Raw genomic sequence first — 25,693 nt, 5'->3', positions numbered from 1 at the left:
TGTATAATCAGGGACGTATCCTAAGATAACCATAGATATCTGTACCCTGAATAGACCTTTCCCAGGCTAATCCGAGTCTATGGGGTAGGATAAGTGAGGAGCCGTTACATATCCTATCACCTTTCGGTGCTCCCATACGACCCTGCCGCTCCATTCCTTGCCAGATGGAGGGAAATTTCCCTGTTTTAAGGAAATTTTGTGTCCAAAAGGGAAAAAACTGTAAAATCAAGAGGAAAACAGTGAAATTCTGCTGTAAGATTTCATACATATGAAAAGCAGGATAGATGGTAGAAAAAAATGGGAGAAGCGGTGAAATCTAAAATATAAAGGCAAGGGATACCTTCGGTATAGGATTTAGGAAGCTTTCAATCCAACCAAAAGAATTTCTATCAGACAATAGGTAAACAACAGAGTCAGTCTTCATGTTAGAGATGATTTCACTATTTACGTGGAATAATACTGACTCATCTCAGGCGTATGGCTGCTGATGTACTTTAAGAAAATGGTTCAGAACACTAAAAGTAATAAACGTTTATTTCACTTTCATTAATTTTTTTCCCTTAGTTTTCTTTAGTGTGAAGGAAGAGCAAGGATGGATATTTTAGAGAATACCATATATAGAATTATGAACAAATATTTTGTCTTCAAAGACATATATATTTACAGTATTTCTTTTAGTAAATTTGTATTATATATATATATATATATATATATATATATATATATATGTATATATATATATATATAATATTTTACAAAACGGAAATTTTGCTTGAAAAGGGGAATTTTTGAAGACCAAGACAGGGAATTTTAGTCTAACCCATCTGGCAACACTCCGCAGCTTGTTTGCTTTTGTATGAATAGTGTGATATTTTTGTGCTCTACATTCTTTCGAAAACAGAAGATATGGAATCTCATTTAAGTGTGAGATGTCTTGAATATGCAAGTAGTTACATATTCAATCTTGTTACATAATAGTTGGAAGGATTTTGTTATTTATTAGAAGGCAAGACCCCCCAAAATATCTGAGGAGTTGAAGGACTACTGTATATCTTCTCTTCAACACCTACTCATTAGTTAGCTAAATGTGCATAAGAACATGTGAAGTACTTTGAAAACAACATCCTGTAATAAAATAGTATTCACTGCTACCAGAAAAAATCACCATATTGAAAATTTAGCTGCAAGAGAGGTCATAAGACTGCTAGATATTAGCGGTGCTATTTGACTGCTTGATAGAAATGGATTAAACTTAATCTGAGGTGGAATTGAAGTTTGTTCTTAACTTGATATAGGGGTTCATTTAAGTCCTATGCTTGATATAGATGCTTAGAAAATTGACGATAAGGTATCATAGACAAAAAATTTAAGGACTGTGTCTTTCTTTGTGAGCTTTCATCATAGTAAGAACATTTTGCTAACAAGAACATCAAAGGAATGGCTCAAATAGTGATTAAGGGCTAATTGTCATGGAAACTCCTTTTCTCAATTTATATTTGTTCAAGTCTACTGTTTCAACAAATTAAGGATTTTACAAAATTTTAATGTTTTATATAATTTATATATATATATATATATATATATATATATATATATATTATATATATATATATATATATATATATATATATATATATATACATAGTATTAATTGATTAGATGGAGAGGATATTTATTCATTTGGCCTTAAATTAAATTTCATTCTCTATACTTCTTAATATTTTACAGGTGAGTGCAGCTTCATCACTATATGTTAGGAGTATCAATTTGGATCTCATGTACTAATCATAAGTATTTATAATCATTGCCATGTTTAATTCTAACCATGAAAACACCTTTCAGGTAACACAAGAAGTTTATCAAATATTACATAAAAAGGGGTATCCTCTCACCTGCCGTGGACCAATCAAAGTGAAAGGGAAAGGAGACATGGTAACATATTTTCTTACCGGTAAAAGTCATGACGTAATTGAAGAAGACTGCCCTCCTTCAACACCAAAAGATGCATCTGAAAATCACACGTAGGTGAAGAATAATTCCAGAGCTGCAGGATTACACCAGGTAAAGAATCAAGTGAAGCTAAAGTAGTAATAAAAAGACCATAAGGAAAAGCAATAAATAAGATACTGAGAATATATTGAATGTTGCAGTGGTAGATTCTATTTAGAATTCAATTTATCAAAAAAAAAAAAAACTGGTGTGAAATGAAATACACTGGACATCTAATAATTATTCTCATGACGTGTATCACTTGTGCATAGTATTATGAACAGAGATGTTAGTTTTTGACAATGTATCCCTGTCCTTACTTTTCGTCTACTATTCTTGTACAGTGTGCATAAAATATCTGAAGTTACTCTGTAAAACCCATCATTTCTTTGAGGGTGCTAATCATTACATAATATTTCTTGCTCAGAAGATTAGTAAAAGCTACTTTATATACAGTACTGTAAAGTTGATTTTTTTTAAATTTTAGTATATAAATTGGAAAATATTTAACATTTTCCAACTTGAATTTAAACTACTACTAAATCTATATCCAAAATATGCTTTTGCTGAAAATGACTTGCTAAAACTGAATTTTGATAGTAAAGTTTGTTGTTTCCATACTCGTCTGATGTTCATATTGCAGTCTTCTCGTCAACTTGGTCTTAGTTAGTGGACACTGTTCACCGTCCTAAAATAACTCCCTCAAACAATCTACACAGTAATTACTAACAAATAATCACTAATGATTCAAATAATGCTTTTAATTACAGTAGTGGTTATAAGGAATTACAGTAGTGGTTATAAGGGATGTCTTCTCCTGGATTTGTCAGTGACTACTGTATACTTTAGGGTAGGTAATGCAAGGGAGCTATTTCAGACCAGTAAGACATTGTCGACTTATAGAAATGAGGTTGACAAGAAGACTTAAATAGGAACATCAGGGGATTGTCATAGAAATAAAATTTTTATTGCTGAAAATGCCAAGTCAATAAGGATAAGAATATGCTTAACTGCTTGATCATTTGGTTGTGGTAGAATTAAAACTTATTTTCTTTTACATCGTTCTTATTCTTTTAAACATGGAGGGTTTGTAGGTTTAACACTACATACTGGTATTTTCAGGTATATCTGATTTTTAAAGTTTTCCGAAAGTATTAGATAATTCTGATGAGTAATATTTAATGAATTCAACATACTGATATGAGACTCGAAGTTCAATATTCAAAAGGTTAACATCATTTCTAGTAAGAGCCCGCCTATTCAATTCCCAAGATCCAGTCGACAGTAATATTTCTGTTTTATATAAAGACCCTAGACTGTATCGTCAGTAACCAGTTACCTCAAGTTAAATTCAAGGGTATAATCTGCATCTTCAATGCTCAAATTTTTAACATACTGTATTTTATATTGAATGTATTCCTTTATGAAATTATGTTCATCTTACATAAAATGCCCAATATTTTGGTATGTTATGTTTCAAGGTTATTGTACAGTATACAGTAATACTTGCTTGGAAGATGTTTCATATTTTTTAAAGGATTTATTCACCTTACTTTTTCTGCATAGTTTATGTGGGTTTCATTCTAGTCATGCACAGTATATTGTTTTTAATATATCCATTATTTCAGCACTTCTGCTTTTAATTTAGTAACGAGTAACTGCATTAAAATGGAAGATTAAATTGAATACTGTAAATGGAATTGTAATTTTGCTGTTCCTGGTAATACATAAGAAGAGAATTTCACTTACTTGCTTCTAATTTAGAATATTTTCAAAGATGTCTGTAAGCCAAACTAAACTAGATTTGTTACATACAGAAACTAGGTTTAATATTACTGTATATATTCATTCTTTGCAAGATTAGCATTCACTTGCTATCTGTTCAAGTAGGATTCATTATACTGTATGCTTATATACAGTAGCAAGCCTACTCATTTTACTTAGTCTGTGAAGATAAAAAGCCCATCAATTAGCAAGATCAAGTGAATGATAGATATATTTTGAGTTTTATCCCAAGCTTATAGAGTAAATCTCAGAATCCTAAAGTTTTTCTTTAAATGGTTTAATTGTCAAATACTCTACTATATATCTTTTGTGCTCTACCTTCAATTTTGATTTCAGAGAATTTTTCTACTCAAATTATTCTTGTGGAAAGTAATAATTTCCAGTAGTTATTCAAATGATTGATTGCATCTTTTATACAGATTAGAGTACACCATGATTAAAAAGGAAAGTACGTTTATAATTTTTTTTAAAGCTACACTTTTGCCATATAATATCCTGATACTGTAAAGATGGACCTCGTTAATGAGATATAGTAATCTAATAATTATCCAACAAGTATATATCATCATATTTTTTTCAATGCAGAAAAATATTTATAATGAATTTAACAAAACTCCTAAAAAGTCAGCATACTTTTAATATATATCATACTGTACATGATATGTCTCTCCGTCCAACTTTTTTATATAGATTTTCCAGTCATGCAATGCCTGAAATAAATTTTCCAGGAGTGTAATTGTAGTTGCCAAATTATAAAGCAAGATAAACTGTTAAAACTTCTGTAGTTGTTGGTTTTACCATCAACCTTCAAGAGATTCTATCCACATAAAATCTTTGAAGTTTTTGTTATAGCTTTTGCTTCTAATTTGCAGTAAATCATTCTGAGGTTCCTTGTTTTTATTGAGTACAGAACTGTACAGTATACAGTATTCAGTCTTAGTAAGATTAGAATATTAATTTCATCATTTATAAGATTTAGAGAAACTAAATTTGCTATTAGTTCCATCTAAATGTATTAGGAATTTTCCTCTTTGTCAGTCATTCTTAGTTATATTTTGCTCCCATCTGAATGGATGGATGTCTTATTTTCTCATGATAACGGAGAAATATGGTAGTAAAGGTAACAAGACTTCTTGATAACTAGTTCCCCTACAAGGAAGCTATTATGAGGTATGGTTCCTTGAACTGAATTAGTATTTGCAGGATCATTCTCTCTTTATTGCTCATTCTTATTACCGGGAAAAGCAGAGTTGCTACAGCATATGTCATGATCGGCTTTGCATTTATGTGTTGGCTAAGACTAGATGTTGGTATTCCTTGAATTTTTAGAGAAGCATTTTTTAGATTATTGGACATAATGATAAATTTTTAACTTTTACTAATTCTTCAGCATTTTATTGAGTTAATGTGAAGATTATTGAGCATCATGACAAGAATCAAACGGTGCATAGAGGATTTTTTCCTTATATAGATCATCTCGTCTTTCGAGACAAAAGGCCTCGAATGTCTTATGATTTGTAGAGCATATTTTGATACCAATGGTATAACAAATTTTGCAAAAAGAATACAGGATGTCATTTCACCAAACTGTAATTGCATAATGCTTTACTGTAGTTAGAATACGTGCCAATTTTATTCATGAGTGAAATATTTGATTGATTTTTTGTATCATTTGATAGTGCAGAAAAATCCAAACCTTGTGTAATTGGTTGTGATTTTCAGTATGTGTGAATGAGATTTTATTGATTGTAACATTAACAATATATTTAAAGAATTTTTACTGAAATGGATTGTAAGAATGTCTTTAACATTAATCTACAGCTGTCAACAGATCTATGTAGGCTACATGCATTAGTGAAATTGGTAGTTCAAAGGTTTCACAAAGTGATTCAGCACAATTAGTGGTAGCCCATAGATGGAAATATGTTCACAATACTTTTTTATTGTAGATGAAATAAAGAGTAAATTTATTAACTACTTTTGTAGTAAGGCTAATATTGTAATATAGTAGCAAAGGAGAGTAGATAGTTTCATAAAAAAAAATGAATGAAAGTCTATTTCATTATAAATGTTACAATAAGAACCAAGGAAGATAATTAGTGAAATATTCAATCTAAATGAATCATGTACATCAGACTCAAAAACTGTATTTTCTAAACCACACACATAAAAGGGTAACTTTTGAAATTTTCTGATTTGTGAAGAATGTGCTTTCCTGGTGTCAGCTCTGTCAGCAAAATATTTACATATAAAAGTACACAGATGCCATACTTCTCTTAATAATTCTTCAACACTTGAAATTATAGTACAGTACAGTACTTAAAAAGGTTTTATTTGAACTTATATTGGTTGCATCAAAATTGAAAATTTGATATTTCATTTCTATTTGTGATACAGTACAAATAGAGCTTAGCAGTTGGCATTCAATGTACCAGTAAAATGGTAATCACTAAAATGTTATGTCTTTCTTAGAGGAAAGAGTTTGGCTATGGCACTATACTGTAAGGTGGTTGTCAGTATTAAAGATTATGTGATACATTTATGTATTTGCTGTCAGTGATGTACAGTACTGTCCCAAAACTCCCTCCTGTGCTTTTGAAATATTACAAAGGTTCTTAATAACGTGATTGATTTGTATTAGGTCTTGCCACTAAAGGTAATGATTTGCATACTTTATTTTTGTGTAATTTAAAACTGAAATGAAGTGATACCATAATTATAAAACCAATTTAATGTATACAGAGCGGTTATATTAGCATGTGACATTTGGGGTTGAGCTACAAAGAAAGTTTGTTTGCTTTAAAGATGAAATATGAATGCACTGAAATTTAAATTACTTTCTTTACCAGAGCTGCCAGCTATGAAATACAGTAACAGTGTAGACGAGTTCCATCTCAATAATTTAACCTTTGGATGTAAATCTTACCTATTTGATTTTTTCCTTTTTCATCATAGAAATATGGAAAAAATAAATACTGTAAAAGTGAGACGAGAGAATGGAGACCCATAATACTTACACCAGTAGGCCTACCTGTATCGGTAAAAGTAGTAAAGTGCATGGTTGTTTGTTAGTTTCCTTTTTACTTGAAAGTAACTTTCTCTTTAAACAATGAAAAACATGAAATTTCTTTCATACTGGAAAGTTACTTTTATAAGTACTATTGTGTAGTATTTATCAGTTACTATGCAGATTATACATGTCACAGTAAATCCATCATATCCAAGAAATGCTGACCACTTTGAAATGCTTCCATCAGGATGGAAGAAATTTAATTAGCGTAAATATTACTTGCGTGGTTCATATGTAACTACACTTATGCTCAGTAATATTTCATAGAAAATCATCAATGTCTCAACAAACATATGGTGTGTAACTCATCTGTTGTTCCTATATTTCCTAATTTTATAGAACAAAAGAAACATTTTAGGTGATTATAACAAATCCTTCCAGTATTTCTGGGTATCTAAAAAACTACTTCAGAATATTAAAAGAAAGGCATCGTGGTACAGCAAGAAATTTCAGATTACTCTTATTCCTATATTTTCATTCTTTTTTACTATAAATTAGGCACTTAGATTTTAAAATCAGAGTTCTGTACCAAAATTATATTGATATACTGTTGCTCTTGATACTAATTTCTGTTTTTTACATCATATACTTTCATAGGAGAAAGAAACCTGCCTGATTTCAGATCAGAGATCCTTTTATTGTTTGTATGTCCTAATCTTGCCTTTATAATATAATAACTGTCTTTGACAAACATAGAGAGCTTTCAGGTTTGACTGGATATTTTTATCTAGTTATTAGAGGTCAGGTTTATATGCAATGGTTGATGCTGTTTTTATAATCCTTAGGCACTTCATAAATTTGTTTTAGTTAGATATTGCGATAATTTAGAAAAAACTAATAGTTTCCCCACTTGTTCATTAAACACTTACATGATGGCATAGGGGTGCTTATTTGTCATATGGTGTCTTGAGAGGTTGATACATGATATGTATCAATCACATTTTCTAGAATGGGATTTTTGTGAGATAGCAGGAAGCTACTACAATGGAGCCATTGTTATAAGATGCTTTATCTTTTTGGTAGGATAATTTAGCACATGCTTTTTTTGTCCATCTTAAAGGCATTATCCTGTAAGTTGGCAGCTCTGTATTTTGTAACATTACAATGATTTTGTTTATTTAGACATTACTTTTGCTCAAAGAGTCTCTCACTCGTAGATTACAATTACATTATGGCCAGTGATAGTTAGTGCTAGATAAATATAATGTAGCTTTTATGTCGATCTAAATGATAGTATGTTATGATAACTGATATATGTTTATAAATGCTTCTACCATTTTCTATTGTATATAGTAAACTGTCATTGCAAATCTGACTTCACTGAAACATGTACCTTACTTGGAAGGACATAGCTCATTACTGTATTATGCCTTCTGTAAATATGTAAATAAGAGTTTATATGTGCAGATATTCTCTTCTTCAGCATAAGGTTTATAGTAATTTCGTTAGTGTACATAACAATAGACTGCTGTAATGTAGACGAGATATACATTTTGACTACAGTGCTGTAAACTGTATAAGAAAGGATATCCATTGAAATATATCTAGTATTATGTATTTTTGTTAAGATTTATATAACAAGAGCAAGGAAATATTGTAATTCCATTGTTCTACAAATCAATTTTCCAAGCAATTTGTGACTTGTATTTTTAATTGCAATAAAATTCAACATAAATTATCTTTAAGAAGGTGGTTTGATAGCTGTAAGAATTGTAATTATGGTTATACATAGCCACTTTTAAGTTCCAGCTTTAAACTGTTCTTATTGTTTGTGAGGTGTTCTCATACCGCTTTGATATGTGTTTTGGTTCCATAAAAAAATAACAAAGTCAAACTTTCCCCTTAAGTGCACTAGAGATTAACATTTAGCTCTCCTTGGGGTGAGTTCAGGAGAGCACATACCATTCTGTGTTATATGTTTAGCTTATCTTTTCAAAGGCAGTCTCAAACATAGCAAGATGCTAAAAACAACATAGTATTCTATCTATTGATATTGTTGGTATCATTTGTCTTTTTGTTTTTATTATTGTGATTCACAATATTGTTATTATTACTGTTGTTATTGTTCATTTTATGCTATCATGATGACAAAATAATTTTTTGATAATATTTTAAGCTATTATTTTGTTTTAAGGGTTTATTTTAGTTTTCATTTTCAGTTTTCATCAACAATTAATATTTCTTTTTACCTATATTATTTTTATTGTAAAAGTCTATACATACAGTAATTTTTTCACAAAAGGTTACATGATTCATAAAGATTCATTGGAAGAAGATACTACCACAGTGAGATGAACAACTACTGAAATTTATTTATAAACGTTCTCTGCAAGAAAAGTTTAACATACTGAGGTGAACCCCTGCTGAAGATCATTTATGAAGAATCGTCAAAAGAAAAGCTGGAATCCAAATTCTTATACATACACACCTAAATATTTTGGGTTTGTTATCAATTATTGGTGAAGGAAGTAGACAATTTCAAGTTGGCAAAAACCACTGTTCAATTACTTGCAGTGGTTATTAGGTTAGATTACACTGTCTTAAACAGAGAGATGTATACCATACCTGGCCATTTTTTTCATCAGCCATGATTTGAGCCAGACATTGTGTTAACCCTTACTTGAGGATTTACGTCTGTTGACGTAGATATGAGCTGTCAGAATGGTTCACAGCTGATATCTATTGATGTATGTGCAGTCTCCACGAGAGAGAGAGAGAGAGAGAGAGAGAGAGAGAGAGAGAGAGAGAGAGAGACTTATTTTTTACGTATATAGCAAAAACATGATTGAATCTATGAATTGGCAACTCCATATCCTAGTTCTCATTCAGACAAGTTTGTAAATATCACTTCTCACTTTTTGTCTTCAGTCTTCCCGGTACAAAGTCTGCATGTTTGGACTTATTTTGTCATTGAGATGTTGATTAACATTATCTCAGATGTTTGCTATACAGTACTGTAATTAGCTCAAGTGTTGAGTAATAATATCAAGATGATGTTGAAGAGCATATTATGTATTGCAGGCTGAAAATTTCAGTGATGACCATCACATTTCCTAATGAATGAATGGTATGAAACAACATGAAAGGAGAGAATTGAGTATGAGATGGAGTGTACAAAAGGGTTGCCATCAGATTTTTTCTTTCAAATTTTCAGAAATATCACTTTCCTATAAATTGAGGCTAAGTTTTGTTTGTAGGGTTTTGTGTACTTGAGAGGGAGTCATAAGATTTACCGAGATATTGATTACCGGTATGTTATATTTCCTGTTTTATGGTATGCTGTATTCATATGATATATATAGAATCAGATGTATCTGTTTCAAGAGAGAGGGAGAGAGAGAAATAGCTTTCCTGAGATATGAGTCATGTGTTATTACATGTTTTTTTTTGTGTGTTTGTTTAACCATATGAATGATTGGTGTTTATTGTAAAAATCTGTTTATTGGGATTACAAACTATCTGGCTTTTTATTGTATAAGGTCATACAGTACAGTATGTTGATTCTGCTTTTTTAGACAGAGTTTTGCTGAGAGATGAATCATGTACCATTTCATGATTTTTTGTTTGACTGATCATATGAATGAGTGATGCTAACGTAAATGTTTTTATACAGATTACGCAATATGTTTATACGATCGAACAAGTCTTGTTTATTTAGGTTGAGATTATACGCTACCGTATAATTAAAGGAAATAAGAAACATTAAATAGAGAGGGTATTCATGAGACAACTACCTAAACGTAGTAGATGGTGGAAATTTTGCACTCTACCATCAACCTTGGCAACGGATTATTTAGTCGAACTTCATGTACGAGTGATGAGAACCCAAATTTCCAGAATCATTTAGATACCGGTATATTTCATAAAAAAAACATATAATTCTTATTTCATCTACTGTATCTGTCTTTGGATACTTCGTAATTGGTATACTATTGATTAACCATTTCAGTATTCTAAGGGTTAAGGTTGTAATTTTTTTTTTTTGGTATAGTACACTATTTTCATAGTGTAGCCTACATATACAGTATGTTCAAAACTTCAGCCTAAGGTACTTGTAAGTGTAAATGCAAATACCAGGGTTGTGGTAGCCTATTGGAAATGTCTGCCTGGAAAAATGTTGGACGGGAGTTCAAGACCCACTGAGGCTCGATAATTTCTAGTAGTGTCAGCAATCTCACCATCCTTGTGCTCTAAGGATAGGGATTTTGAGGACCCTATAGATCTACCAGCTGAGTCAACAGCAGCCATTGCCTGTCCCTTCCAAGTCCTAGCTTTATGGAGCAGGGCCTTGGGCACTGATTATATGTATCTATGGTCAGTCTGTAGGTATTGTCCTGCCCCTTGCCTCTGCCCTGCCATTCATGAGTGACCTTTAATTGTTTCTCATTGTGAAAACTTTTCTTTTTCTCAATTAGTAAACAATTGCTCCAATTATAAAAGATCCAAAATACCTATAGAGCTAGTATGCCTATAAAAATATTTGGTTAGGCAAACAGGGTTTGGTTTTGGTCCAATAATCTAAAGCTCAAGCTGACTATTTGTGTGAGCAATGATTATTCCTGGTTAAGTCTTACATGAATTCATACCTTAACATTTTAAACTACATGAACCAAGTTCATATCAGCTATCAGCTGAGCTCAATGGTATTACTGCAGTCATAGTTGTTCTGGAAGAATACAAATATAAATGCTTTACTGGTATTTGTATTTGGAGTCTACCATTGTCCTGGGTGATTTTTTTTTTTATAACTAAAAGTCTGTCGAGTCGTTGAGATTACGCATAAAAGAAAACGTTGAATGTTCCCAACAAACCTTAGCCTTCTACTTGGTCCAAAGTTAAGATTTGTGTGCATTCTTAATGTTTTTGACTGCTTGCTCTTATTTATGCTACTGTATTGTGTAACTATTGTGAAGGGTTCTATTTTGATAAATGCATTATTTGCTAAATTTTGATTGATTTCCTGTTATATTCTTTAAGGCTTATATCTAAAAGTTACTTGCAGGTTATAGTTTATCCGGGAGGGAGAAATAATTATTGAACACTGTCTTTTTCTTTCATTATTACCAGGAGCACTTGGCTCTCCATGGCTGTGCATTTGATCTATGATATCGATATAGAATATGCCAATGCTTTCTTAACATTTTGCAGATTCTATCAAATAGGTACATTAGCTATAATGGGTCTTCTAATCTTAAAGAAAGTGGGTTAATTGTAGGGAAAGACTGTTCATGGAAATCATCCCTTATACACAGTGATTTAGGTGCATGATATATTATTTTAGGTACTCTCTCAAGTATTGAACCGTGGTTGACCACCCAAATTTAAAGGTTCCAGTTTATTTAATTTGATTATTTGTAGTTTTCTTGTTAACAAAAATGGATTGTGTTGGTGTTTTACAGCCATCTGCGTAAATCAGCAAACTACCCATGAATAACTTATGTTGGCTACAAATAAGATGAAAACTTAGAAGTTTTAGAAGATTATTAATACAGAATTTATGTCAAGTACATACATTCTAGCATAATTTCACTGAAATATGCTAAAATCTTTCTTTAAAAAGGCTAAACTACTATAACGTTACTATAGTAGGAAAGAAATAAAGATAGGCATGTTGTATGTTATAAGAACATAAAGCACACAGCACATAATTCAGTAAGCACACAAAAGCTGCAGATTATGCACAAAAAGTTAGAAATATTAAGAAACTTAAAACTAGTATAAATTACAATAGCCTACATCACAAATGCACAAAATCATGTATTATGTAGTTTACTGTCATAATCACTTTGACAAATTATTTGTAAAATGTTTATTTTATAAAAATTACAATATGCTGAAGAGTTACAGATCTGTGTGCTTTATTAGGGGGTTGTCTCACATAATCTTATTTATTCTCTCTTTCAATGCTTTGTAGTTCTCTAAATTTCTTGCATCTTATGGCAATATAGAACCTGTACCAACATAAATTCTGAATTACTTCATGACCAAATAGTGGAAAGCTTTTCATTCTATCCAAAGTGACTGAAGAAATGAAGGTGAGGCTTCATTGTGAATACATTGTAGTCTATGGACCTGTATCCATCAGAAGTTTGCCATTATGTCATCAAAGAGTCGACTTCCCAAGTACTGTATATCAAAAATGCAAAAACTTCATCTGTGTTATGTTACAGCTACACCATCAGGTGCAAAAATTACAAGATCTTTATGATTTGGAAATTGCTACTTTTGTCATAGAAATATATTTGTATAAGTAGATATGATTAGGAGAGAGGCAAAGTCCTAATGCAAACCCTTAGGTTTAAAGTATAAGCAACTTTTTGCCTGTACACTTTCAAACAATTGATAAAGTTTAACCTGTGTTGCATAAGCTTGTATACTCAGAAGTAAAAACTTTCCATCCAAAGACTTTAGTGCCATTTGTTCTGGTCTCTCAAGAGGTTGTCTGTGTCCACTCTTTTTAGGGTGCCGAAGTTCTATTCTATTACATTTCAGTAATCAGCATGCACAGGCAGGACTCCTTAGATTATATATTTAGAAATACAGACAGTACAGTATTTAATTTAGATATAAATTTGTATGTTCTCTAATATAAAATTTACATCTTACTACATTTAAGATAATCTTACATCAATTGACGTGATGAGGTACTCCTTCTTATAGATTATTTAGTGATAAGCTAAAAGGACTTTTTCAATTTAGAATAGTTTCTTTTCTCCACCAGAAATTGACAACATACAGTACACAAAGTATAAATTATGTATTATATGAAGCCTCCAATCATCATAAAACCTGGATAATTATGTGATCGTATGATGGAATCTTTCTTTGTATTCAAGTTTTATAAGTATAATGGTTTAAGTTTCTAAAGGGAAGCATGAAAAATGCAATATCAAAAATACAAGGTAGATATTTAGTAGGGTTGTCAAGACTAATTCATTTACTAAGGAATGTCTTGTTTGATAAGTTGCATGATATTTGGCTCCAGTGAGAGTGAGATTCGTTTTACTGAAATGCCTAAATGAATTATTAATAACTACATAATATCCATTTTGTTTCTTATGCCCTTGTCTATTGTCTTTGAAATGTGAAATGGAAATTCAGGAAAAATCCTGTTTTCTTTGGTAGTTCACTCATTTGTCTTTTAAAGTGTTGTTAATCAAAATTGATGGTCTATTTTTGGTTTACAAAAAAAATTATAGATGCATGTTGTAATATGTTTTATTTTTGAAATATGGTTATATGCTGAATTAGGTATTTAACATTTATGTGGTTTGTAGCATGTATGGCCGGAGAAATTGTTTGGAGTGCTTCCTAGATGGAATCAAGTGTTATCTTTGCAACACGGGTGTGTCCAACTCGATGCTAGTTAGTTGTATAATTTTTATCCAAGTTTTTGTCTTAGTAGTTTCTAAATTCAGGCGTATTTGTTCTTTTATTAATACTGTACTTGTTCATTTGGTACTGGGCCATACTTAACTATTTTTCTTGATTAATTTTCATATAGTCCTTATTATTCAAATTTAATTACAAATGGAAAAAAAGTCTTATATTCTTATATTGCTAATCAATATGGAATCTTTTTTCATTTGCTCTTAAGAAGACTTATTATGAAATTGAATACTGTAACTATTTTCCTAGAGTAAATGTTCATGAGCTTAACAGGCAAAATTAAATGCTGTCTAACTAACTACTAGAATATTTAATCAGTAGTGCTGTAAACTTGAACACAAATGCCAGAAAACTGTGAAGTTGTCAAGTTAATACCATGTATTTCTGAAAGGTATGTTAAAAGGAAGCTATTAAAAATCAAGACACATATTGGTAACGGCATATGAACTGTATTGCAAATTCAGTGCAAATGCTTGTATCTATGTGAACATATGTATAAAAAATTACTATGACCACATGAAAAGTGACCCCTCTATTTTGCTATTGTTTAACATATATCAAATCCTTCATCTTAAATGAAGGGCAGACTTATGAGAAAAAATGATATGAATAAATCCGACAGATCAAATCTATAATTGGATTATAGCATTTGTTAACCAAAATGAGTGCCTCATTTAAGTAGCAATATTGTGTCTTTAAATTGGTTGCATGAATATTTGATAAATAGCCCACCTGACCCAACTTTTTATCTAATAAATGTAGGTCATCATTGGTAACTGAATGTATCATATGCAAGCATGTAAACTTGAACTATTATAATAAGAGCTGCAAGTTATATGATAATTTTTTTCATTTTTTAAAGTGAAATCCTCAAGTCTAGTCCTCATTAAGTACAATACTATTCGTTGCATACATTACTTGTACAGTACAGTTTACATAAGATGTCTTAAAACAAAAGATGTATGAATATCTATTGTTTAAGAAATTAATTTTATGCATTTTTCTTAGTATGGATTTATAGAATTTAATTTTGAATGTGGCCATGATTGTTGTTTTATAAGGATTAGTATGCCAAGGAGTTTATATTTGACAATTATTTCTTAAGAGCTTAGCAGATGGAGACAAGTTTTGCCATACCAGTAATAAAATGAATACACTAATATTTGAATGTATCTCACTGCAAAGACTGATGGAATAAGATGGTAACTAACTTCCTTTAATTTTCTCTTGATTGACGTTAATGATCATTGGTATCGATTGTTATCATTCCCAGTATACTGAAACTTTTTTCATAGTCTTATCTGCATAATTGCCATCACAAAGAGAGTTTAATCAATGGGAATTAGAGGCAAAACGATAAACATGATTATTCGTCAATATGGTGTATACTTAATAACTGTTAAAGAAGTTTGGGACCTATTAAAAGAATGTGTTTTGCTTCAGGAATATCTTCAAGCACAAATAAAAAGGAAAATGATCAGTAGTATCAGGCTAAACCTCCTTCACATCCAGAGCTCAAGAGTTTTTAAAATAGCAGTTCTTGACCATCATCCAGAAATACTACTGCTATTTGAAACTGCTATCCTTAGACTTTTGTGCTATTTATAGATAACTCTGCTATTCACTATGCCATACCACATACCTGTCGTGGTTAGATATAAATGGGTATCTTTCATTAGAAAAGTCTTCATAATGGGAGGCACATTAAAATGATTAAGTAATATAATTTACCAGGTTATTGCTTTGTTGAATTCCAAATATGGCTAGTTGGTTTGCTTCCATAATTGTTCTAAACTGCACTCGAGATAGTCTTTGTATCAACATGCCCTAGAAGATATCGAGTTCTGTAAACCATCTTTTTACAGATACAAAGAATAGTAGTTTTGTGCTTTCTCATAAAATCTTAGTGTGTGGAATTTTTTAGATTGCCATTTTTCTCCCCAGATATTTAAGAGATTCCTGAATGTATAGGAAAGTGATGCACTTAGTACCCAGTATAATGTAAGCAGACCACACAAATATATTCATGGATATCCTATAAATGTTGAAAGGTAAAAATGTTACATTGTATAGATATCAGCCTCTGTCGGTAGAGTATAGATTACAGAAAGTTATTAAATGGGACCATGTCAATGCTTTTTATGGAGGTAATTATTTAAAACATAACTAAAGCATTTTAGTATATTGTCATATGTATATGATATTTTTTCTGTCTAGCATTAATTCTTCTTCTTGGTTAAAATTACAGCCTATTTTAATAGCCTACACTTACTGTATTAGTATTTACTCAAACCTCTTTCTTTAAAGGTAACTGTCCTTTCATGTAGATATTGTATATGTTGTATTGTTTTTATGTAAATTACTAAAAATGACTGGAACTAAAGTGCACATGATTAAAGTTACCTATTGTTTATGTGTATCATACTTTAGTTGATATTTAAGAAACTGTGCTGCTGTTTTCTTTTTCATTGCACATGCACTAGGCAGCAAGGGCTCCGGCCCTATCCAGTTTGCGCTGATTGTTTTATAACTCGGTCTGATTTCTGTTGTAAGGTAATATGCATATATTTTTGTATACATTAGATCAAGTTGATGTCAGCATTGTCACCTATTTGCTTGTCTTTCACTTGTCTCGAGCATACAGCTGTTTCCAGAAATTGTCAATATGATTTTCATTCTGGTTACTAAATTGCAGGAAAAGCAATGTTATAAATATTTCAAAACAGAATGCTGAAGTTGTAACGAGAGATTGTGTATGGCCAGTCATGCACTGGACCTGAGTTTACAGGCAGATTATTGATTAATCTTTGTTCTTTGAAAATTTTATATCTTATTCTATTACAAAATAACAATATTTTTTGTATTTTATGTCAATTTAAGAATGTGTAAATATGAGAAAATATCTTTAAATTTGTCTCATCCATTGTCTTCCTATTGTTTTGTACAGAAGAATTTATAAAAGGAAAATTCAAATAAGCATATTTTTTTTTAATGTTTACTGTATTGCAGTTCAGGACATAATTTGTATCAGATTTTATACTTCATACCTATGATTCTTATATTGTTTTTCTTTCTGACAGTGATTTCAGATACACTTAAGTTTATATGCCTTCTAACCTTTAGTGAGAAGTGTACATAATGATGGACCTATCCAGTCCACCTTCCCATTAGTAAAGCCTTTTTGTGACTTCAAAATAATGAAATAACTATCTAAATATATTCTTCAAATCCCTTGAATGCTATACGTATCTTGAGTAGCCTAATTCAAATGGAGATGGATTTTCATATCTTTATGATTCAGTATACCTTTGTATAGATTTTGTTTGTGAAGCTGCAAGTTCACTCAACAGCAGCAGCATGCAATTGATTCTTTACTTCCAATGACCTTTTGATATTCAGATTATCCAGGAAGAAAATGTCTTTAAAGTTAGTCTAAGGACTGAATATCTTTTTCTAAAAGAAAAAAAAAATAACTTTTCTGTAACTAAAATGCAAGCCTTTCCCATGTGTATTTACTGTAAATTTAATCTACTATACTTTATTTATCCAATTTTATTCCATCACATGAGCCTTTTTATGATTTTACAGATGTTTTATATTGTTTATATTCTTTGAAAGTCAACCTTCTCATCCTTTAGAACTAGAAAGTCATTTATGTAACTAGAAGTTATTTTCCTAATTTGTGATTGTGACTAAGTCAATAGTTTTCCTAGTCTGTCATGAGGCTCGAAATTCATTATTTCACTGTTCATATGGAGAATGTTTTCACCCGAATTGATTACACGCTACAATTTTTACTGTAGAGGGTTCTCATTGTTAAAGAAAGAAGAATTTTATGCCATGTTTGAAGCCAGTATTGGCTACATCAAGAGTAAGAATAAAACCAAATTAATTGCAAGAATGTTGATAAAGATAGCATGGATTGCAAGAGTGTTGATGATTGTAACAGGGATATGTATTTAATTTCTTTTACTTGAGTTTTATCATTGAGGAATCATTTATTTGCATGCCTCTTTTATCAGGTGTTGAAAATGTTGAGTTTATTTTTTGTTGTACTCTGAAAATGGTTCTTCTGTTAAGCTTTGTACTCGAATCACAAATTTTATCACTGCCTGAAGGCTGTTTAAAATGCATACCCTTTTTTAATTAGAAGGGTTATATTTTTTGTGAAGGTAACTTATTTTTTTTTTTCTTTTGGAAGTACTGGAAGTTCTATACAGTACTGATAAAGTCAGTTCTTGCATAAAACATTTTAGGAATTATATAGTTGATTTGACATAAAATCTTTTTAGAATGATTTGTAGTTTGAAAGCATCTCATAATCTCTTCCTCCTTCCTCTGTGTTTTTGTTTTCAGTGAAAACCAGAGACTCAAACTCACTTTCCCTTTGAGCGTTCACGCTCACCTTTCTGATACTTGTGTGTGACTCTCCTCTGGAGTTTTTTAAAATATAATTTTTATATAAAAATTATTGTAAAAGTAATTTAGTTATGACTGACCAAAAAAAATTACCACTATTGTTCCTTAACATTGCAATAAACTAAGTTTACCCGCCATAGTACAGTAATTGATTTTGGCCTGAATGAAAATTTTTTCTCTTAGTAAATGCTTTCTCCAATGGTGTCAAAACTAGTTTTCATGGTCTACTGGAAAGGTTATCAACTATTGATACCACATAGAGCTTTCATAAAAAATATATTTTACTGATAAACAGTTAGCTACGATTTTCACAGTTTGAAGAGTACAGTAAAGTGCAATGCTTCAAATACTGTACAGTATATCTTTACCTTCAACCTCCATTTTTTGTGTGACCAAGATGTTACAAATTTGCTGTTCTGTAAACTCTTTTGTTGTCAGTTAATAGGAAATCAGTAAATGAAATTATTAAAACTGGAGTACAGAAAGTGCTATGTAGTTCAGATTAAGGCCTGTAGGCTACGTATATTCTTTTATATACTAGTATGCGTATATATTCCGCATCTAAAATGCTGACAGTGGAATGCCTCTGCCTGAAAGGAGTTATTTTATTTTGCACATTTTCCTCTTGGGTAATTACATCTCGTGATTTTTAGTTTCGTCTTGAATATCAAATTTCACCTTCCAAATAACTGTTGCCTATTACATCAAAATATGATTACTGTAGATGTTCTAAAATTGTAAATATATCAAAAAGAGTAACATTTATAAAGCTCTCTTAGATGCTTTATAATAAGGGAATAGAAACAAGATATGAGAGGTGTATATTTTGAACAAAAAAAAAATGTATGAGAAAATATGAAAAATATGGAATTCCTTCCTTTTGATGTTGTGCGTCTCTCTAGGCTTAATTTTGTATGTAAGTGTGGTGACTTTAAACTATGAACCCATGGTAATGAGGCATTTTGGAAAGTCATACCCACATTTATTAAAGGCATATTTTTGTACATCAAATGTATGAATATATTCTAATGATATGTGTTTTCCAAATATAACAGAAATAAAATATAGTATACTAGTCCTATGAAAGTAACTCCTTTCCATCCCACCCCACTGACCTTATGTTCCTGTAATGTGTTGAATCCAACAATTTCTGAATAAATGGATACATGTATCCAAAGCCTTACAGTAGACTTTTTGTATCCTATTTAATTGTACACTGTAGGTGGAAAAATGGAAACTAGAATTAAAGGTTTATAGACATCAGTAATTGTTGTAGGTGATTGATGGTAGTTGAAAATACGTTAATGAGCTTATCTTCCTTCCCAATAAGAGAAATTTCTGCCATTCTGGGGGTGCAATATGCAACTAAAAAAGGTGAATGTATATTTTAATCTCTAGCCAAACTGGATTTACTTGAAATGAATGAGTGCTAGCTATTTTTTATTTAATTTTTCTTTGAATGACTTAATCATTACCTGACATTCTGAGCTAATTAACAGCTAAGTATTCAGGCTATGCAAAAGTTCCTGTGGCTCAATTCCCGCACTGCTGCCGTCGCAAGAGGACGTCTAAAGAGAAGTTCACTTTATTTAGAATATTGGTGTAGGCTAATTTCATCTGGTTTAGTCATAAAATATGTTTAAAACTCTTAACGTTAATTATATAGATGATGTTGCTCGTCTGAAAATGGAACGTGTTAATGAAATTACTCTAGACGTTTGCAATACAACCATGTACCACTTGCCAAAACAGGATAGGCTAATTTTTTTTTTTTTTTTTTTTTTTTTTTTGCAAAATTGTGACTAAAATCCAAGCCAGAGTTGAGCATAGACCTTTAGAGGGGAATGTGATGGAATTACAGTTAATTAGGAAATGTTAATTTCACGGCTGTTGCATGAATCGTATATTTTCCAGCTGGTTACTGTGTGATTTGTATGTATTTATGACCATCAATACTGTCGCAAATCACTGGGTTTGGGGGTTTCCCCACCCAATCCCTGGGATAGGGACCCCCTGTGATTTTTTTTATATATATGGATATGAAAATTCATAAATGGATGGTTTGGCCAATAAACACGGTCAGAAATAAAAAAATAAAAAAAATAACCAGTTGGAAAAATATAAGGTTCAATTATTTGGATAGAAAATGAAAGTAGCCGACATATTTACCTATGAAAGATTTAAAATATGCAAAACCCAATATGCATAACTCTGGCTTCCTTCATTTCATTGTGACTCATAAAACCCGTCTTTGTATCCGAATTGTATAGTGTTTAGTTACTTAAATAGAAAAAAAACAACAGTAATAACAAGGAACCTCCATATGATAGGATATAATCTAGACAAGAGAATGATAGAAATAATTCCATTAATAATTTCGAATAACGACTAAAATATATCTTGGTATTCAATTTTCCCTAATAGTTTATGCATTTGAAATAGAATAAAAACCAATCCTGTAACAATGCAATTGCTTAGCGATTATTGTGTATAAAATGTGGTGTCGAGATGTTCTTTATCAGTAACGCCATTTTGGACCCATAATGCATGAACATTCTAGAGAACGATATATTCAGGTTAGATTTTTTTTCCTTTCATTCAAATTTCCCTCAACCTTTAAGCTACAGCAGCAATTGCCTTCCCCTTCCATGGTCCTTGCTTGGGCGCTGATCATATGGATATATGGTCAGTCAGTCTAAGGCATTGTCCTGCTAGCCAGGATAATGTCACTGCCTCTTTCCTTAAATTTCACGAGCGGACTTTATTATTAAAAGGGAAAATTAACCGTAACCAGAATGAATGCTCCACTGTAATACTGTCTGACCAGTCAAAGGACCCCATAACTCTCTCAACACGTGGCTGGTGCCCTGGCCAATCTACTACCTAAAAGGTATTTAATATTTTCAAGTGAATGTTGTTTTGTGGATATAAGACAAACTTGAAACAAAATCCTCTATTGTAAGGCTATGCCTACTTGATATTATTGTTCTTTATGAATACCCTATCGCATTAAGTAACTTAAAGGTGTCTGGTTATAGAACTACTAATCGGAACAAGGTAGTTGAATCCAATAACAAGGTCAACAATGTTTAGAACATTTTCATCACCATCGTCTACGCCTATTGACGCAAAGTGCCTCGGTTATGTTTCGCCAGTCGTCTCTATCTTGAGCTTTTAATTCAATACTTCTCCATTCATTATCTCTTACTTCGCGCTTCATAGTCCTCAGCCATGTAGGTCTTCCAACTCTTCTAGTCCCTTGTGGAGCCCAGTTGAACGTTTGGTGAACTAATCTCTCTTGGGGAGTGCGAAGAGTATGCCAACACCATCTCCATCTACCCCTCATCATGGTCTCATCCACATATGGTACTCGAGTAATCTCTCTTATAGAAATGAAACTTAAAACATTTTAATCAAGATAAATTACAAAATTTCACCCAACTGAAATCCTGGATGTCCCTATAGTTTCATATGTAAATGATGATCGCAGAGCATCAAATATGCATCACATTGAAACGTAAGATGAATGAATATTGAAATCGATCTCCCATCCCCCGCATCTACAAATTGAAACATCGCTAAAATTCATGAATATATTTGTCATGTTCTGAAATTTTCTACTAAGTTTCCAACTCTCTATCTTTAGGCTAGCCATACCAGGGCATGTCTAGCAATTACAAATAACTTACAATATTAGAATATGAAATGAACTTGAGATAGTGACGGATGTGAATAAAAGAAAACGTTCTTTGTTTTAATTTCCAGTCACGCGATGAGTACAATAATGGATCCTTGGGTATAGATACTGGAACATAGCCCTTTAGAGTCCATGGTTTTCCGGACTCCGGAGTTATTCATTCACTGACTAGGCAGTGTCTAGTGAAAATTGTGCTAACATTGCTACCGAAATGCAGAGTTTTCGTGTGTTATACCGACTAAAATGTATAATGGAGTCTGGAAAGCCAATCTGTTTGCTATGCTGATGTGAACTCCACATATGCGTTATGTCTGCAGCTATTTTTCCATGGCCTATTTTCGTAAATGTGATATAATGTGTTGTCAAATATATTGTTTAAGGATATTTTTGTATGTATCTCTAGTCATACTAGTGCATGACGAAATAACTGCTAACTTATTAGAATAAAAAATAAGCTTTGAAGTAATGTTCGCTCAGAATAAAGAAAACGTTCCTTGTTTAACTTTTAGTCACGAATAATGGATCCTTGGATATAAACACTGGAATCCATGGCTTTTCCGCAGCGATTCGTTTACTACTGTCAAGTTTTGTGAAGTGCGAACCGTCAACAAGTAACCAAGAACAAGCGTGCTTGCTATTTAGAAGTTCCTTATACTGTTCTTATAATGATATTGACAAAGATTATTCAGTTTTAGGCTTTATTTTTTATAGAACTGAAACTTGCTAGCTATTTACACAAGTTCATTATACTGTGTGTAAAATGAAATCAACAAAGAGTTTTTATTTTTATGCTTTTATCTGTTTTCTCCGCTGATTAAGACTCGTGGTTAGCATTATAATCAAGACATTATATGACCTTCCTGACTTCGATCAACGGGTTTTTAATAGCCTACAATATTGATATTCAAGTTAAATTATACGAAGATAATCAACACAATTAGTGGATTTCTATAGTCAAATCTATAGCATAAACATCAATAGAAATCGGAAATTGAAAGAAATGCATCACATTCTCCAAGGGATATGCAAAACTGCAAACTAGCGAACAGATGATTTACCTTCAGCACGCCAACTTACTTTACTTTAAGAACTGCTCTCCTGGTCCTATTACACACGGAATCCTTTCTCTCTACAGGATCTGCACGTTCAGTTTATCGTATCGTTCTTGGATATTTTGCACTCCACAATGAATAATTGCTGTTTATCAAATCCACATTATCGAAGCACTAAGAGAACAAGTAAGTTTTCAGTTTCTTCTTGAACAAAATATTTCTCTTATCAGTTCTCGAATTTTAATTGTTTTATTACAAACAAATTGAATATTTATATAGTCGTTGTTTATAACATCCTTAGTATCCATGGTCCGCATGTTCTGCTAATCTCTTTAATTCTGAGTTATATCCTTTGCTATTAATTGAATTCACTTTATGATCCTCAGAATTGTTCAACTTAATGCAGTTTAGACGTTTTATCTCTTGTGAGTTACCTTCCTTGGTGGCGTTATTTCCTAAACTTTTCCCTCAAACGCTATCATCAGTTTTGAACTAAATAATTTTCAAAATGTCTATTCCTTTGACAGGGGTAGCGAGTGATCCCATGGCACCTATCACTTCTGTTATGGTTACCCCATTGCAACACAACTGTCACTATTATCATGAATAGTCTTCTGAACATCAGGGTTACATTTCAGCAAGTAGGCTAGTGGGTAGTCCCATCTGCAGCACATTCCTTCAATACCAGACTTATTCTCTGTAATGCATTTCGAATATGATCCAGGCAACGATTCCTTTGAATCAAAGCATTTCATGCTTCATCTTCATCATCGTAGCCTATACATCGTATATCATTACTTTTAGTTTTCCGATTTCTCACGTCTCTGCAGCAACCATGATTTCAATCTTGTTTGGTGCTTCATCTCTGATCTTTAAATCGACAAAATTTACATTTGGTTAATAAATGATAGTTTAATTTCATACCAAATACATGACCTATATATTTCAACTACTCTGTATTTTGTGTTATATCCATTTTTTGACCATGAATATGAGGGCAAATAAGAGTTTTCTTACCACCCTTATGTGAAAAATTATGGGGGGGGGGTGTCACAGTGTGAAACCAGGATTTTGGCCCGGGAGACCATGAAACGAGTTATTTGCACCAATAATAATGGTCTGAAATGAATAATAAACACAAAGTAACCTGGTAGAAAAATAAGTGGGATATGCAAGTGACGGGAAACTAAAGTATCAAAATTACGTATAGGCCTAACTGCTAGTCAATTATAGGGTTGGCACTTGAGGGACACTTCTGGACATGGCTAGGCCACTTTTTATACACAAATTTTGATAATCATTCTTTTTTTTTTTAAGCCATCTGGAATGATATTGAGGTTATTCTTAAATGTTTAAGCTTGCCTATTTGTGAATCCTGTTTTTATGTATCCCCAAGAAAGATTAGTTCACCAAATGCTCAATTGGGCTCCACAAGGCACTAGATCGTTCATTCTTTCGTTTAAGAACGCCTTACCTATAGCAAGACGCGGGCTCTTGCATAAGGGCAGCCCGTAAGAGAGATTAGTGTGAAAGTCAAAAAGGCATTAGAAAAATAGGAAGACCCAGGACTACATGACTGAGGACTATGAAGCGTGAAGTAGATGATGATGAATAGAGACGTATTGAATTAACAATCTTATCTGTAAATATTTTCATAAACGATCAAAATCTTTCTTAACAGATGAAAATGTAGTGTAACTTGATAACTTTGGCATAATGACCTTTATTACTACTATTCACATTTATTGTAGATATGTTGAATTAAATATAGTTGTAAATTAAAAACCTTTATTCTAATTTGTTTGATCAAATGATTATGTAAAATAAATATATTAAGAAAATTCCTTTATAAATTACAAATGTATTAAAATTATATATCAAAATAGATTACTTATGCTGAAATTATAGTAAAGAGAGAGAATTTCTCGAACATAACATAAAAACTAAAACTTGAATATTGTAACGCAATTATTGAATACCATAAATTATTGAAATAAAAATGCAAACAATTCAGCTACTATAACGTAATTGCCGTAATACATTTGTCCATTGTACATATATCAAAATAAAAATATCTTTCACAAGGTAAAATAATTCTTTCTTTATAGATTATACATGAAAACATATTTCCATTCTTCATCCTCATGTCTCATGACTGCCTGAAATCCGGCCACTGCTCCATGAAAGAGAGTTGTTTGATCTTTAACTTCTCCGCCAGAGAATAGCCATCTTCAACCAGAGATCCCGCAGGCTCTCGTGAATTCCAGTGCACTGAGATCTTAACTCCATCGC

At 31.7% G+C, this 25,693-nt stretch overlaps 2 protein-coding genes across 3 annotated transcripts in view; both read left to right on the top strand.

Moving 5' to 3' along the window:
* LOC137657747 (adenylate cyclase type 6-like) overlaps positions 1-19,826 on the top strand; it is an 855,043-nt gene extending 835,217 nt beyond the window's left edge. The window contains exon 21 of the mRNA XM_068392219.1: positions 1,843-19,826. Coding sequence (XP_068248320.1) covers positions 1,843-2,025 — 183 coding nt within the window. The 3' untranslated portion in view covers positions 2,026-19,826. The remainder of the gene's footprint in view (positions 1-1,842) is intronic.
* A 1,582-nt stretch (positions 19,827-21,408) lies between these two features.
* LOC137657745 (protein-lysine N-methyltransferase EEF2KMT-like) overlaps positions 21,409-25,693 on the top strand; it is a 320,088-nt gene continuing 315,803 nt past the window's right edge. Inside the window, exon 1 of one of the 2 annotated variants that reach the window (XM_068392218.1) lies at positions 21,409-21,542. The gene's annotated coding sequence lies outside the window, so the exon portion shown is untranslated. Of the gene's footprint in view, positions 21,543-23,180; positions 23,588-25,693 lie in introns of those variants that run through there. The other variant, XM_068392217.1, reaches the window with a different exon arrangement.

This window comes from Palaemon carinicauda, chromosome 18 (assembly GCF_036898095.1).
Source record: "Palaemon carinicauda isolate YSFRI2023 chromosome 18, ASM3689809v2, whole genome shotgun sequence".
Taxonomy (NCBI): domain Eukaryota; kingdom Metazoa; phylum Arthropoda; class Malacostraca; order Decapoda; family Palaemonidae; genus Palaemon; species Palaemon carinicauda.
The sequence above is the reverse complement of the archived record's forward strand: the minus strand, read 5'-3'. Positions and strand labels throughout refer to the sequence as shown.